The sequence below is a fragment of the Colletotrichum higginsianum genome, chromosome 11 (genome assembly GCF_001672515.1).
Source record: "Colletotrichum higginsianum IMI 349063 chromosome 11, whole genome shotgun sequence".
In the NCBI taxonomy this organism is placed as follows: domain Eukaryota; kingdom Fungi; phylum Ascomycota; class Sordariomycetes; order Glomerellales; family Glomerellaceae; genus Colletotrichum; species Colletotrichum higginsianum.
Window position 1 is genome coordinate 26,543 of NC_030963.1, and position 14,020 is coordinate 40,562.

The window sequence follows — 14,020 nt, forward strand, 5'->3', positions numbered from 1 at the left end:
CTCTGTCTCCTGTTGGACTGTAGCATAAGCTCTTGGTGCGATGGTGGATCGAACCAGTTACCGCATCCATCGTCTGACAATGACGGACGCCGCTTGACGGTTGGGATATCAGCCCACAGATTAGCTCAGGAACTCACTGAGATACAACCGGCTTACCGTCGTCTCGATCGGCCGGACATGCCTTCTTGTCAACCAATCTCGTCTGATGTCTGTGGTATTCGTAGCTGTGCCTCTAAACGTCATGACTGCTGCGCATATGAAGGGTGAAAACATAACCGTGTTATGCAGTCCCGTAGGTTTACCAGAGTGACAATAAGAAATAAGATGTGTTAATATTTAGGATGATAACCGTAGGCACCAACAAAACATGTAAGCCTAACGGTTGAATTTTTTGCTAGTGAGCCCGATACCTATCTCGGTGTCTATACCTAAGCCCAACCTCTCATCTGTCCGTGTTGTGCAGTAGTAGCCTCTGATTCAAGGCCTAATATCGGTAGCTAACAAAATAGGAAAAAAGTAGCCGTTTAGCGTTAAACCCCGCCCTTCTCCAGTACCCAGCCATCTTGTAGGGCTCTACCTTAATACTGCTACTTGGTTGCAGCTTTAAGCGCTTTTTGCATACCCTTCTTCTTCCCCTTACTATCCTTTTTCAGTTCAGTCATGGCATCTGCGACTGGAAGTGCGCGTGGCGGTTTGCGCCCTTCCAGGGAGGCATCGGTTCGGGTTCCGTGGCCAGATACTTTGCACTTAAACCAATGCACCGAGCCATCGTCAACGGAAAGAGCTACAATAGAGCTCCTAATGACGTCAACTCCAGCTTCCTCTTTGGCCTCGCGTACCACACAGTCTTCCATGTTTGAATCTTTGTCTGAATCATATCCACCCTTGGGTAGTATAAGTCCGTCGGCCTTAGAATGAACCATCCATACTTTGCCGTTTCCCTCGAACGCAACAACGCCACAGCGGGACCGGGAGCCGCCTTCATCAACTGCAGCACATCAGTCATGGTCAGTATCCCAACCTTGTTTGCAGGCCTATAATGTAAACTAACCTGAGCCGGGCTTGACCGGGTTTGCTCCAACCGCGAGGACGAAGCATGCAGCAAGGGATAGGAAGGATGGATGCATAGCTTGTTATAGCTACTTGAATGAAGCGTACGGCGGTTTATTCAAGCTTTCTAGGAGAATTTTGAAGTGCAGAACACAGAGATTGTAGGATGTTAGAAACGAATGTGGACAGATGTAGGAGTATTAAGGACTATTATATAGGAAGCCGCCAGGCGGTTTTGTCACCATTTAGCAGATGAACAGAACGTTAGTTCAAGAAAGGAAAACTTATGATTGTCGTTAGTTAAAAAATATGGAGAGAGCTACAAATCGGCATTATCGAGGTCAAAGTTTTTCAGACTGTAACTCAATAAGGAACAAGTAGGCAGCGGGGCTATAAAGCGGAATTAGACGAGAATTCTACACCAGAGTGAAACAAGTCTAGCTTAGGATCATTAACCTATTCAAGACTGTGTCAGAAGCATTCCACAAGGTTTATTGCATCTTTAGGCTTTTCTATTTGCACTAGCTGGTATTGTTAACAATATTTAGTAATGTAGTAATCATGAGTGTTGACCGAAATAACAATAAACCTTGAGCTACAAATTCTTTGTAGCGTATAAACCTTGCAATATAAACTTTTGAGACTTGGTTTTAGGCTGGGACTATGTCTACAACTGTTGTATAGGTTTTTAAGAAGGCTATTTAAATTAGCGTTACAGCACTATTAGTTTGCCACTCTTACACAGCCCTTCTAGCAAATATGAAATAAGGCAATACATCTCTTGTAGAAACCTAGAATAAAAAACATCCAAGGCATCCAAATTGTCGCACTCTAGCTGAAAGTTTACAACAGTTTCACTTACGTAAAATAACTGACTTTGCTCCTTCTAGACTCCACCTACAACATTTTCGGTATTTCCGATGCGCAAGATTACTTCAAATCGGTAGCTTGGTATAAAGTGTAATGACGTGTAAGCTAGGAAGACCACTGCAAGAAAACAATGAGGGGGTGATGCTGGCGGTAGTTAAAAAAGAGTAGAAACGGTTTAATATAAATACACTGAAGCAAACAGCAAGAAAAGAGTGAGCGAATAGAACAAGAATTCATCCTCCTTTTGTACCTCGCTTTCTTCTATCATTCTATCTTTGCTTTGTTTTCCGCATCTGACTCCGCCAAACCCCTTGAACGCACGAAACGAGAGTTTGTCAAAATGACTGGACATCAACGACTCCTTCATCTAGTTTGTTTTGCAACCCTCCTGTGGTCGTTTCTGTGTAACGGAGCCCCCTTCAATGCGGTATCCATCCGTCAGGAGCATAGCAGATCGCCTGCAGATAACAGCATTGCCGACGAGTTTCTCCAGGGCCACACCACATCTGAATCCCCATGCCTGGGCACCAACGGCCAAACGCTGTTGGATAGAACCTTTTGTTCTACGCTATTTAAGAAGGACCTGAAGAGGAAGCCTGGGTTTAGTTCTAATTTACTGAAGGTAAATCTACCCCTAAGAAACTTAGTACCTTACACTTACATTCTAAGGGTCTCCCTAAGCTGGCCACGAAGCGTCGCCCTCGTGTAGAGAAGAACAGCGATCAGTCATCTACTGAAGAGAGGTCTAAGAACAAGGGTTCGAAGAAGGGGTCTACTGACGAGGGGTCTGTTGATGAGGCCTCTGCTGATGAAGGGTCTAAGAAGAAGGCTTCGAAGAAGGGGTCTACTGACGAGGGGTCTGTTGATGAGGCCTCTGCTGATGAGGGGTCTAAGAACAAGGGTTCGAAGAAGGGGTCTACTGAAGAGGGGTCTGTTGATGAGGCCTCTGCTGATGAAGGGTCTAAGAAGAAGGCTTCGAAGAAGGGGTCTACTGACGAGGGGTCTGTTGATGAGGCCTCTGCTGATGAGGGGTCTAAGAACAAGGGTTCGAAGAAGGGGTCTACTGAAGAGGGGTCTATTGACGAGGCCTCTACCGAAGAGGGGTCTAAGAAGAAGGCTTCGAAGAAGGGGTCTACTGACGAGGGGTCTGTTGATGAGGCCTCTGCTGATGAGAGGTCTAAGAACAAGGGTTCGAAGAAGGGGTCTACTGACGAGGGGTCTGTTGATGAGGCCTCTGCTGAAGAGGCTTCAACCAAAGAGGGATCTACTGAAGATGCCCCTACTGAAAAGGGGTCCAACGAAGAGGCCCCTACTGAAGAGGCTTAAATTAAGAGGCTTAACTTAAGAGGAATTCTGTATCACAGTAACTTTAGGGGGATGTGCGAAAGTCAAGCGTATTCCTATTTTGTTATCCGTATTCTCTATAGATCTGCATCCACCCCGATTCGTACGGAGACAACTACAATTACTACGGATACCTGACACCTATCTCTGTGATTACACTTACTTTCTTGCGTACTGCTGCATAGTACTTTCCGTTATACTGGAGTCCTGCATGGCTATCAATTCAATCCTTCTGCCCGCGTTGCTTGACGATCCCACCATGTTTCTTCACGACCACGCGGTCCGCTAAATTAGCGCTACCTTCAAAACAAACGATTTAGTCAAATTAGAGCAATAAAATAAGCAAACACGACAGATCAGGGTTCTCAAATAAATAAACAGACTTGAGGGCTGTATTTGCTATATTTGCTGCATTTGATCAAAGGCATGCTTCTCGAAATGCCCCTCACTTGGGTTGTTCCAAGTTCCAGGCTGACTAACTCAATAGGTAATACTAGAAAGGATTTTAACTACAGGGAGTACTATGTCTAGGTAGGGTTACCCCTTGTTTCGGCGCTTTCTAATTGTAAACCCTCCTGACTTTTTTATTAGCTTGCCCATACCTGTTTCTCAGCTATACATACCCCTGAAACGGTTTGTCTCTTTGCCAACCAAGCTGGTAGACTAGATCGCTAAGGCTCTGCCCTCTAAAAACCTCTTCACCCTACGGCTGACCTGCAGGCGTATAGCATAGATGGCGTCTTGGTCTTGGTACACACGTAGGCGGGCCGGAGTGGTCCTGCTTTCAATCAGGGACTTCTGCAAACAAGGTTATTGAACCTGATAATGGACAACTAGATCCGGCAGGCTTCGGAACTTCGGATCCTTTAGACATACTCCCTCCCATGTATTCTCAACGTTCCATCCCTGTTACAGGGTTAATCTAGGCCTGTTGCATGGATTGAGCCAGATTTCCGTTTCTATTCGCCGAGTTTTGTCGGCTGTTATTTTCAACTAGGCATTACTTAGAGTAAAAACTGTTAGATTGACGCATGTGGGTGGATTAAAGATCTGTGATAACGGGTAGACACATAAGGCCCCAGAATCGTCACAAAAAGCCTTTCTCGAAATTTAAGAGGCATTCAGGATGTGTGAGACACAAACCAACTGGGCTCCAGGGCATCAAGGCAACAAGGGAACGAAGCAGCGGACAGCCTGGCTGAAGAGGAGACAACGCTCCCAGTCCACATAAGCCAAGTGACAACCCTTACGGGCATCAAACGGCTTGCGAAGGAAAACCTACGAATAGGCGACACAGCGATACGCGCAGCTGGGACTTAATGCGAATCTCTCCTGCCCCCCTGAATCGGCCCTACAACCGGCGACGCCTCATCATCTCCTGGCTGCTTCGTCGCGCTACGTAGACTTTGAACACTACTATCAGCGTTTTAACCACACTAAAGCCCTACTGACCTGCTCTTGCAGGGAAAAAAAGGACGCAGATTACCTGGTCTACTGCTAAATAACCTTAGCGAGGAGGCACTGGTGACTGACTCTTCGCCCTTCTGGCTCGCTCGAGCCCATAGGACCTATGGGATCTCCCGAGCGGTACTACAAGGGACTATTCACAGACCCGCGAGGTTTTGAGGCATTTCTTCGCGTGACAGACTTTTTCTAGAAGATCTGTCCGCAATACTAACACGCAGGCTATGGCACGGGGGCGAGCCAGACGGCACGCTCTGCTGAGGGAGAGAGTACCAACGAACGGAACTGGGGCACCAGTGGGAACCAGGGACAGACATAACACAGGCAATATTTGGAGTACGAGAGGGAAAGAAGATGTACTGTAAAATCGCTCATTGCATTAGGAGGTCAGCGGAAGTAGACAGAACAAAGCACAATTAGTCTCTTAGCCAAACATGACTGTGCGTGCCAGCGTACTCGACTATGAGCGCACAATGTAGACCACCTTAGTATTCTCCTTAATCCAAAAATGTTACAAACACCCTCAGTTACGAGGCCCATGTCCACATAACACTCATCGCACAACTCTCCGCTTGGGAGCTTTGTGGCTACAACTGCCATAATCTTAGCCATAAGCCATCATCAACGCGAATGAAGATAGTCCCTCAACTTAGCTCATTAACCAATGACTTCTAGGCATGGTCGCAGTTGAACGTCTGACCACCTGGCTGACCACCCGACTGACAGGCGACGTTGCGAGACTTGCAGTGGATACTGTCCGGCTTCACGTTGGATGCGCAGCAGAAGTCGCACATTGTCCCCTGGACGACGGCACCGCAGTTTGTGGGCTGGGCGCAGTGGCGGGCTACGAGGGGAAAGGAGGCGAAATTGGAAGATGGCATCGCGTAGGCCAGAGGAAGGAGGACAATGAGGCAGCGGAGGGCAATCATCCGGCCAGAGGTTTCGGGGTTTAGTTATAAGTAGAATAGATTTGAGGTAATTACAGGCTGTTGGAGCGTTAAAATTCGATAGGGGCGAGACTCTTGTTCAACTGGCGGGACGAGGCGATCTTTATCACTCCTTCACATTTCCGCTTTCCTAATTGTCATGTATCAAAAAGTGGCGGATTTCTAGAACCTGTGCTGCGTAGGTTATATTTTCTTAAATTGCTGACGCAAGAATAAATCTTCTTCGTGGTGCTGGTGGGACGACTTCCTTACGGTCAAGGCAGGCAGTGGTACGAATGATAAGGTTTGAGAATGTATGCGGAGATGATTGGATAAAGATGAGATTAGAAATATATTTAAATGTCTCCAAGCCGTACATTCGGTTGAGACGCTTTTGAAACGGCCCCGAACCGTCTGTAGTTCTGCTGCTCACGACATCAATGCATTGCAAATTTAAGATATGTTTTATCCCCTCCACCGCCAAAAGGCTACATTCTCCACCCAGTACACTGAAAAATAACCATCAAGAGCCCAATATAACGCCTCAGATGTACAATACTTCTATTTACAGCTATTTTTGCCCATGCCAAAGGTACCAGCATTCTCCCCCTTTGCAAAGGGCCACTTCACAAGTCAGGCAGCCGCGGCGGGATAATTTCCGCCGTGCCCGAGTGAGGTTATTCAGAGCCCCTGCCTCGACTAAGGCCCTCCAGTCTCGTGCCTTTACCCTACTGCAATAGGCGGAAGGCGAAACCTTGCCTCTTACCCCCTCTATATGGTCCTCGTTCGGAATCAAGTTATTCATCCCACCTGAAGGCTCTCAAGGCCTTGCTCTAAGTCGAACTTCTGCTGGTGTTGCAAATCTTTGAATAAGCTGGATAGAAATAGCTTCTCGCCATAGGTATTGGTTTCTGATAGAGGTCCAGCCTGGGTTGCCTAAGCCTTGAAGAATGAAGCTATTCACAAGTACGACTTGGAGGAGAAATTCCCAGGCAAGGGCCTGCCAGCCCCCTCGACGGATAGGGTTATGCCATTGGTAATAGGACCTCATCTGATCACTAATATCTACACCATTCATCCGGTGGGTAAACTGGTCAATAGGCACGGGCAGATCTTTCCGGGTATCCGGGCCGAGGACTGCCCGGGCTGCCTGCTTAGCGGGCGTTTCACCGGCAGGCCGGCGCCGGCAGCGGATAACTTCGTCCTCCGTACGGGCCTGGAAGACTGTTGTAAGGAGGAGCACAAGGGCAATATCCTTCCAGCTAAAATGGTTAACCTATGCCAGCAGAAACATATTGGTAGAGGTTACCTATAGAAAAGACGTTTTGTTACACAAACTAACCCTTCAGACGTCGGAATCGTGTGAATAGTGCCGCAAGGAGACAGTCATGTATGAAGGCGCGCGGCGCAGACCGAACGACGAAACAGAACTAGGGAAGGTCACGTGATGGATCAGTTTGGATCACTAGTGATCCAACATGATCCTACACTAAGGATCAGTGAACCGTTAAACTGATCCAACACCAAGGATCACCAACAACAGGAAGTGATCCAACACACGAACAACGGGATATAAGAACATTCATTCCACACAAGGTAGTTTACCTTCTATAGCTCTTCACCAATCAACTTTGTGATTCACTCTACCAGAAGTGACTCTTAGATTATCCTTCTGTTGTGAGACAAGTTTTATCCACACCCTGATCATATGACTGATCACCGCATCCTCACCAACAAGATTACCAACAAGCCAGCAAGACTCCAGCACTGTTCATTGAGTACTGACCTCAGCTACCTGTTAGCAGAAACACCACTGTCGGATATCTGACCGTAACAACATTCAGTCTTAGAAGGACACAACAGCACAGGTTCAGGAGGAAATACGTCGGAGTAGTGGTCGCAAACCAAGGACTGAATTAGGGCAACGGCGGTGTGGCGTCTGCGGAAACACAGGACACAATGTGCGAACGTGATGTCAGTTCAATGAAGAAATGTCTGGGGAAGAGGACTCTGAGTGGTTTTAATTGATTTAGTGTTGTTGATGTTGTTGTCTTTTTGGTTTAATGTTGTGGTCGCGGTTCTGTGTTTCACTCGCTTGTCTGTTTCACTCGCTTATCATGCACATTAATTACAAATTAATAGTTTCTTAATAAGTCTAAAGGCTTAAGGTTACTTTCATAAAGAGATAGATTTAGTCAGTCACAGATTGAATACTCAGTACTCAGAGCTCAGGAGGAGAAAGAATAAAGGCGGCTTACTATCGGCTTCAGACTCCTAAATATTTCCCTTGTCACCCTTCGGCGTTCTTCTTTAAGATTATTGGAGTCAAGATTTCAGGCTTCTGCATATGCGACGGCACCCATGTCTTTAGTATTGGCAATCATGTCATGTTTGGGTTCCGAAGAACAGGCATTGTTAGGATTGGCACAGGGCTCAATGACTGCTCTCTGCTTTCTTTGGGTGGCATAAGACATGATGGTTGTCGATACAAAGACCTGAGCAGACCTGAAATGTACATTTTTCACAACCTAGTTGGCATCCGTCAAGCCATTCTCAAACTTCTGTCTCTTCTTAGACCAGAACAGTAGGCGTACCCAAAAGGATTGGATGTCAATAAAGCCCTGACATTAAGTACTCTGATTCCAGCAGTTCCCTTCATGCAAACACATCTACAAATACATATTAGTATGTCTGTGTGTACATGGTAATGTGACTTACCTCATTCCATTTATCCAATGGAGTGTTGGTTTCGCAGTACTTTGCCCTCATCCTTCCTTTGAAGACTTTGCAAGTAGATACTGTGTCTTCATGGCTGAAATTACCATCGAGTGTACAACTAATAGCATGTTAGTAAACTAAACCTTACAAAATGCAATAGTTGGGAATAGTATACCGGCAAACGCGAACAGCTAGTGCAGTACTAACAAAGACAAAAAGTAAAGTAGGAGACTTCATTTTGAGGGATAAAGATGCAGTGTAAGTTGATGGGATAAGGAAACAGTACTGGCTTGACTCCTAGATTCAGGAGCAGGTAAGACTCTCTTATATAGTGTACACGTTGGGTTAAGGTTTAAAGAAATTGTAGCTTTTTGCAAAAACAAACTAAATTAGATTTAGTAACAAACTATGCATTACGTATTAGAGGCAGTAATATAGGCTTCGTAATTACATGATACACAGCATGACAGGGGGCTAATGAACGCCAAACTAACAAGATTGTCAAACTAACGGGAACGCCGAAATGTTGGAAACGTCAAATTAGCGGCCAAATGAGCGGGAAAGCCAAATTAGCGGCCGAGCCAACGGGAACGCCAAATTAATGGGAATGCTGAACTTAACACAGTTAATATTGGCCTGTGTTTAGTTCAGGAGCTCTTCAAACTAGTCTGACATCTTGGCGTTTAGGGTTAGCTTAGCTCAGGGTTATCTTAGGGTTAGGGTTAAAGTTGCCAATGAGCGTGAACGGTCCGACGACTACTCACGCCGATGCAGGATACAGGCACCCAGCGACGTCGACAATGAGCATGGGACCGGTGCCGGATGCCGCGCGCGTCATTCACGGTATGAGCGCGCACGGGTTTGCCACCACCGTCCTTTTCTCTATCGCCACGGGAAGAGCCATATATGGGCTGGAAACAGGCTACTTGATCGTACTAGAGCCGTGGGGTCGGCCCGTTTTGGACTTCTACGACGGCTTGAGATTTGGGTTGTACGGGGTAAGCTTCGAACCATTTGAGCAGCCAAGACTGGGTGGTTTGAACTCCGCCGCCAGCCAACGTTGCGCTTCGAATGCGGACGACGCCGTCAACTTGATCTGGGACCCGACAGACAGCCGCCGAGGTCCACAACAAGCCCTCGCGTCTGCGGGCACGAGGTCATTCCGGCCATGGCTCCCGTCGAACGCGGCAAACTCCCCGCGCCCGTAGGCGTAACAACTGAATTGGGCTTTCGGTCTTTCCGGCAGGTCCGCGACAACCAGCGGGGGAGTCTTTGGAGGACAAGCTGTCAAAATACAATCACCGCCCAGGTCACGTTATCACTCCATGATTCTGCGTGCGCGTCTGGGCGACCTGTCCATCTCTCCCAGTAGTGGCGAGGACGGTGGGCTCTGCGGCGTTCGCGGCTAGAGCATCTGCGTGGACAACAAACCATTGACTACCACCTGCGAATTGCCAATGTATATAAGCGTGTGCCTCTCAACTAAGCAGAGAAAATACTCTACTTAGGCCGCTGGCATGTATTGGGTCCTTTGCCTTATTCTTTTGGAAACAGTACCTAAGCTGCTTTTATCGTATGTGCGCTAGGCAATCGTTTGCCAATATTGATGCGTCGAGAGGAGTTCTATGGAGTGCTAAAATAGGAGGACTTGCTTCATCTCATGAAAACCAGGCGGTGAGTTATTGAAACCGGAATGGCGATTCGAAATCGGAGATTTCCCTTCCGGCAGGTTCCGGCAGTAAACAGCCGGTTCCCCGACATGCCTGTGAAGTGTTGTCAAGCTCCAGCCACAGTAATCGCAGGACGTCGTCTCTGCGCCCTACGACGTCTGCAGAGATGGGCGAAAAACTCGTCCCTATTCCGAGAAGGAGGTCATCGGATCGTCGGAACCTAATTAAAGACCTTCGAGATTTGCATGTCGGGGGTTTGTCCACCTACCCACTATTCAAGATTCGTTTCTTCAGACCTGCCGAACCTCCAAACCGCTCGACCGTCAGCCATTGCACCAGACCCCATGTATTTCTCTCTCCGGACTTCGCCAATGGTGCTGTGACTTGGCGTTGCCCGCAGGTTTCCTCTGGCTGGAAATGGCCGGGACCCTAGCGTATCTTAAGTAGCTTGCCTCAGGCTATACAGCGGTGGGTCTAGGCCTCAGCAGATAAATTTGCGCTAATGGACTCATATGGAGCGGACCCTGGGTTTATAAATGGCGCAGATTGCGTGCAGAATGAATGTCTCTCGTCTTCTTGCTATCTGGCCTGTTTGGGGGTGCGTCGACAATAAGGCGTAGTCCGCCACCTATGCTATGCTCTGTTGTTGGTTTTGAGTTTCGGCTTCGCGGGTCCCCCACCCCGGGCCTGCCGCCGCAGTGGCGCCTGTGGGTCTGATCAAGCACGAAAAGTGACAGAATCCTTGCATGCTTCCATGGACATAACCCATCCAGAATGGTCTGACTGTACTTAAACAGGCCAGCCTGTCATTTCCACCTGGCCCTAGCTCTGTAACAGTTATTAGGATAGCATTAGGCCCACAAGCCTGTAGTGATTCCATCCACTCTTTAGTACGAATAAGACACTCTTTTCTGCTCACTCATATATGCATATTCCGCTGGCCACCCTGACAAACCGTCAGGGTGCGTGTTTTGTTTAAAACCCAGGCTCCAGTCCCGGCCATGGACCCAGTCATGAGTTCCGGTCGAAGCGGGATTATGTCTTGTGTCTACCTGTTATCACAGATCTTAAATCCACCCACTTGCGTCAATCTAATAAGTTTTACTCTAAATAATGCCTGGTCGAAGATAACAGCCGACATAACTCGGCAAATAGAGACGGAAATCTAGCTCAATCCATGTAACAGGCCTAGATCAATCCCGCAACGGGGATGGAACATTGAAAATACATGGGAGGGAGGATGCCCAAAGGATCCGAAGTTCCGAAGCCTACCGGATCTAGTTGTTCATTATCAGGTTTAATAACCTTGTTTGCAGAAGTCCCTAATCGAAAGCCAATCTTGAAAAGTTTCAGCGCTTGGCGGGCAATGATACTAAAGCGAGTTAGCTTAGACGTTCGCAAGCCCCTGCTAGCTTCTGTCGCGCTGTAGAGATGGCATTTCTTACTCGGACTAGGATAACTGATCAAGAGCTGAAAAACACATCTGCCACTGAAACTTCTATGTAGTAACCCACCTACCCTATTTACGAACCACCCCCACATCCGAACCACCATCACCACCCATGTGCCACTATTCCCATCCTCTATTCCTCCACCCTACCACCTACCCATATGCAGCTTTCGGCTTCACTGGGCATTTCTGATGCGCTGGATTCGTCTAGACTATCCTCTGATTCGCTGGAGGACAATAGAGCCTACTCAAGTATTCTCCGTCGGAACGCGTCGAGATACGGCCGTCCGTGTACAACCATTGGCCGAACCCATTCATCGTCCCACTCCATGCCCCCCTGCTTGACTAGGAAATCTTGACGCGTTCCCAAACCTCTTCTCCTGATTGCGTATTGCCCTACAAAGGAAAGCAAGTCGGTGACTTTTGCTACAGCATGCCGTTTCTAATCTTCTCAAATAAGAACATTAATTACACGCTACCACAGATGTTGAGGCTGAAAGCTGTATTGTGGTGGCATCTAGGTGCAGTCAATAGTTAATTGAACATACTGGTGTTGATGGGAATACCCTCATTTTTGGGTGGCCCATATGTAGGGGTGGCCCAAAAGTGAGTGCTTTGACTTAACGCTAATATCAGACTAACCGGAAAACAATAGGGGGCTAGCTACTGCGTTGGCTTTTAAGCTGCCTTCTGTAGCGTCTGTATGGTTGGTTGCTGGCATTTGTATCCTTATAGTCACAATCCTCCAAACCTTCCGAGCCTTTACTGAGGAGGTCTTTAAAGTCACTGTTATTATTAGTCTTAGTCGCACTTCTATAACTGTCATCATTACTGAGATCTTTAAATGAGCTATGTGAGATCCCAGCTCTGTTATGACCACCTGCTGGGAAGCTAGGAGTTTGAGCAGATGGCATCCCCCTTGTCCTCGTCCTTGTTGTCGTACGCATCACACGGCAGCTGTCTGCATCTGGTACATGTCTATAAGCTGAGGTAGTGCTGGTCTTGGTAGAATCAGCAGCCGCAACATCATCCAGGCATAAGGTGTCCCAGATTTCGTCCGACAATAGTGCCTCAAGCGCGCGCGATTGAGCGATGGTGAGGGATCTCCGGCACTGCCACAGCCGCGTCCCTAGGGGAAGACGCCACAGCCGCACACAGAAGCACAGAAGCCTTTTCACCAGGCGGCGGTACTTGTATGTGGTGGCCTGCCGGCTGACCAGCTCGAATGGGGCCTTGTACGGCCGGTAGGGCTCTGAGCTGCGGAGCCAGCAGCGCATGGAGACGTCCATAGACCGTATCGTATCCTCGCAACGGTCGAAGACGCCGTCCACGGCCGACATGATACGTTGTAACCGGGCTTCGTCCTCTGGGGTGCTTACAGAGGGCATGTCGTCCTCGGCGTCCCAGGCGTCCGGGCCGACGGCCGGCAGCTCCGACATCTTCACGAGGAAGTCGCGGCGGGCACCGTCGAACATAAGATCCCAGCCGGTGCGACGCATCCAGCCTGTTTGGAACGCCATATCGACAGGGCCCGTAGCGGTGGCGGTGGCGGTGGCGCGGAGACCGCTGGCGAGGTGAGCTCGTTCCGCATCATGCGCCGCGGCAAGCAGGGCCTGTTCGGCAGCGGGCGCGTCGTCAGCATCAGGCGTACCTGTCTCGCAGGGCGGCAGCGACCCTGTCGTAGTGGACTGGGCTATCCAGTAGCCCCGCGCACCATTCTGTGACCAGCTTTGGAGTAGGACACCGCTGTGGATATGGTCCCGTTGCCAGCCGTCCGCCTTCCGCGAGTCCTTGATGCCGTGTGCCTTGGAGAGGTGGCGGCAGACCAGGTCATCGCTTGCCGTCCGATAGCTGCAGTGACGACAGGCATGGCCGCGGGTGACCGTTAGTGCACCGTGCGGCGGGAGGCCGTCAGGACGGGGAGCGACGTCGTTCGGGTCCCCAAGCTGCAGGGACTTCACCAGCGCGCTCAGCCCACGGCGTTGCGGCTTTGGCACGTCGTGTTTCTCAGCCAGGTGGCGGCTTACGCGCTCCCCGAACGGCTTCAATGCGTAACCGCAAGGCCGGCAGATGAGGACCGGTTCAGGCTCGTTCAAGTAAAGTTGCAGGGCTTCAAGGCGCTGGCGCCGCTGCTTGTCCGTCAAGCTGTGCGGCGTCATAGGCTAGGACGGAAGGGGAGACAAGAGAGCTATGTAGCTGTGTAGGAGTAGTGCGTAATTAATGTTCTTATTTGAGAAGATTAGAAGCGGCTTGCTGTAGCTAAAGTCACTAACTTGCTTTCCTTTGTAGGGCAATACGCAGTCAGGAGAAGAGTTTTGGGAACGCGTCAAGATTTCATTTGAAGATGGAGACACTGAAGCAGTAAGTGGGGTGTATCTGATATTGTTGGCCAATGGGAGGCCCAGGGAACGCGTCGAGATTTCCTAGTCAAGCAGGGGGGCATGGAGTGGGACGATGAATGGGTTCGGCCAATAGTTGTACACGGACGGCCGTATCTCGACGCGTTCCGACGGAGAATACTTGAGTAG

At 49.0% G+C, this 14,020-nt stretch overlaps 6 protein-coding genes across 6 annotated transcripts; 2 read left to right on the forward strand and 4 right to left on the reverse strand.

Annotated features, from left to right (window-relative positions):
* Positions 1-587: 587 nt before the first annotated feature.
* CH63R_14381 (Nudix domain-containing protein) lies at positions 588-1,127 on the reverse strand (the record flags this gene model as incomplete). The annotated part of the gene is made up of 2 exons (XM_018309355.1): positions 588-988; positions 1,052-1,127. The coding sequence occupies 2 exons, from the start codon at positions 1,125-1,127 to the stop codon at positions 588-590; spliced, it is 477 nt and encodes a 158-aa protein (XP_018150598.1).
* A 1,133-nt stretch (positions 1,128-2,260) lies between these two features.
* Positions 2,261-3,246, forward strand: CH63R_14382 (uncharacterized protein; the record flags this gene model as incomplete). The annotated part of the gene is made up of 2 exons (XM_018309356.1): positions 2,261-2,542; positions 2,590-3,246. The coding sequence occupies 2 exons, from the start codon at positions 2,261-2,263 to the stop codon at positions 3,244-3,246; spliced, it is 939 nt and encodes a 312-aa protein (XP_018150599.1).
* A 2,153-nt stretch (positions 3,247-5,399) lies between these two features.
* On the reverse strand, positions 5,400-5,609 carry CH63R_14383 (EC7 protein; the record flags this gene model as incomplete). The annotated part of the gene is made up of 1 exon (XM_018309357.1): positions 5,400-5,609. One exon carries the CDS (start codon positions 5,607-5,609, stop codon positions 5,400-5,402), a length of 210 nt encoding a protein of 69 aa, XP_018150600.1.
* A 2,672-nt stretch (positions 5,610-8,281) lies between these two features.
* Positions 8,282-8,609, reverse strand: CH63R_14384 (uncharacterized protein; the record flags this gene model as incomplete). The annotated part of the gene is made up of 3 exons (XM_018309358.1): positions 8,282-8,323; positions 8,373-8,490; positions 8,548-8,609. 3 exons carry the CDS (start codon positions 8,607-8,609, stop codon positions 8,282-8,284), a joined length of 222 nt encoding a protein of 73 aa, XP_018150601.1.
* Positions 8,610-9,106: 497 nt separating this feature from the next.
* CH63R_14385 (uncharacterized protein) lies at positions 9,107-9,580 on the forward strand (the record flags this gene model as incomplete). Its single annotated transcript, XM_018309359.1, has 1 exon — positions 9,107-9,580. The coding sequence occupies one exon, from the start codon at positions 9,107-9,109 to the stop codon at positions 9,578-9,580; it is 474 nt and encodes a 157-aa protein (XP_018150602.1).
* Positions 9,581-12,383: 2,803 nt separating this feature from the next.
* CH63R_14386 (uncharacterized protein) lies at positions 12,384-13,651 on the reverse strand (the record flags this gene model as incomplete). Its single annotated transcript, XM_018309360.1, has 2 exons — positions 12,384-12,459; positions 12,555-13,651. The coding sequence occupies 2 exons, from the start codon at positions 13,649-13,651 to the stop codon at positions 12,384-12,386; spliced, it is 1,173 nt and encodes a 390-aa protein (XP_018150603.1).
* Positions 13,652-14,020: the final 369 nt, after the last annotated feature.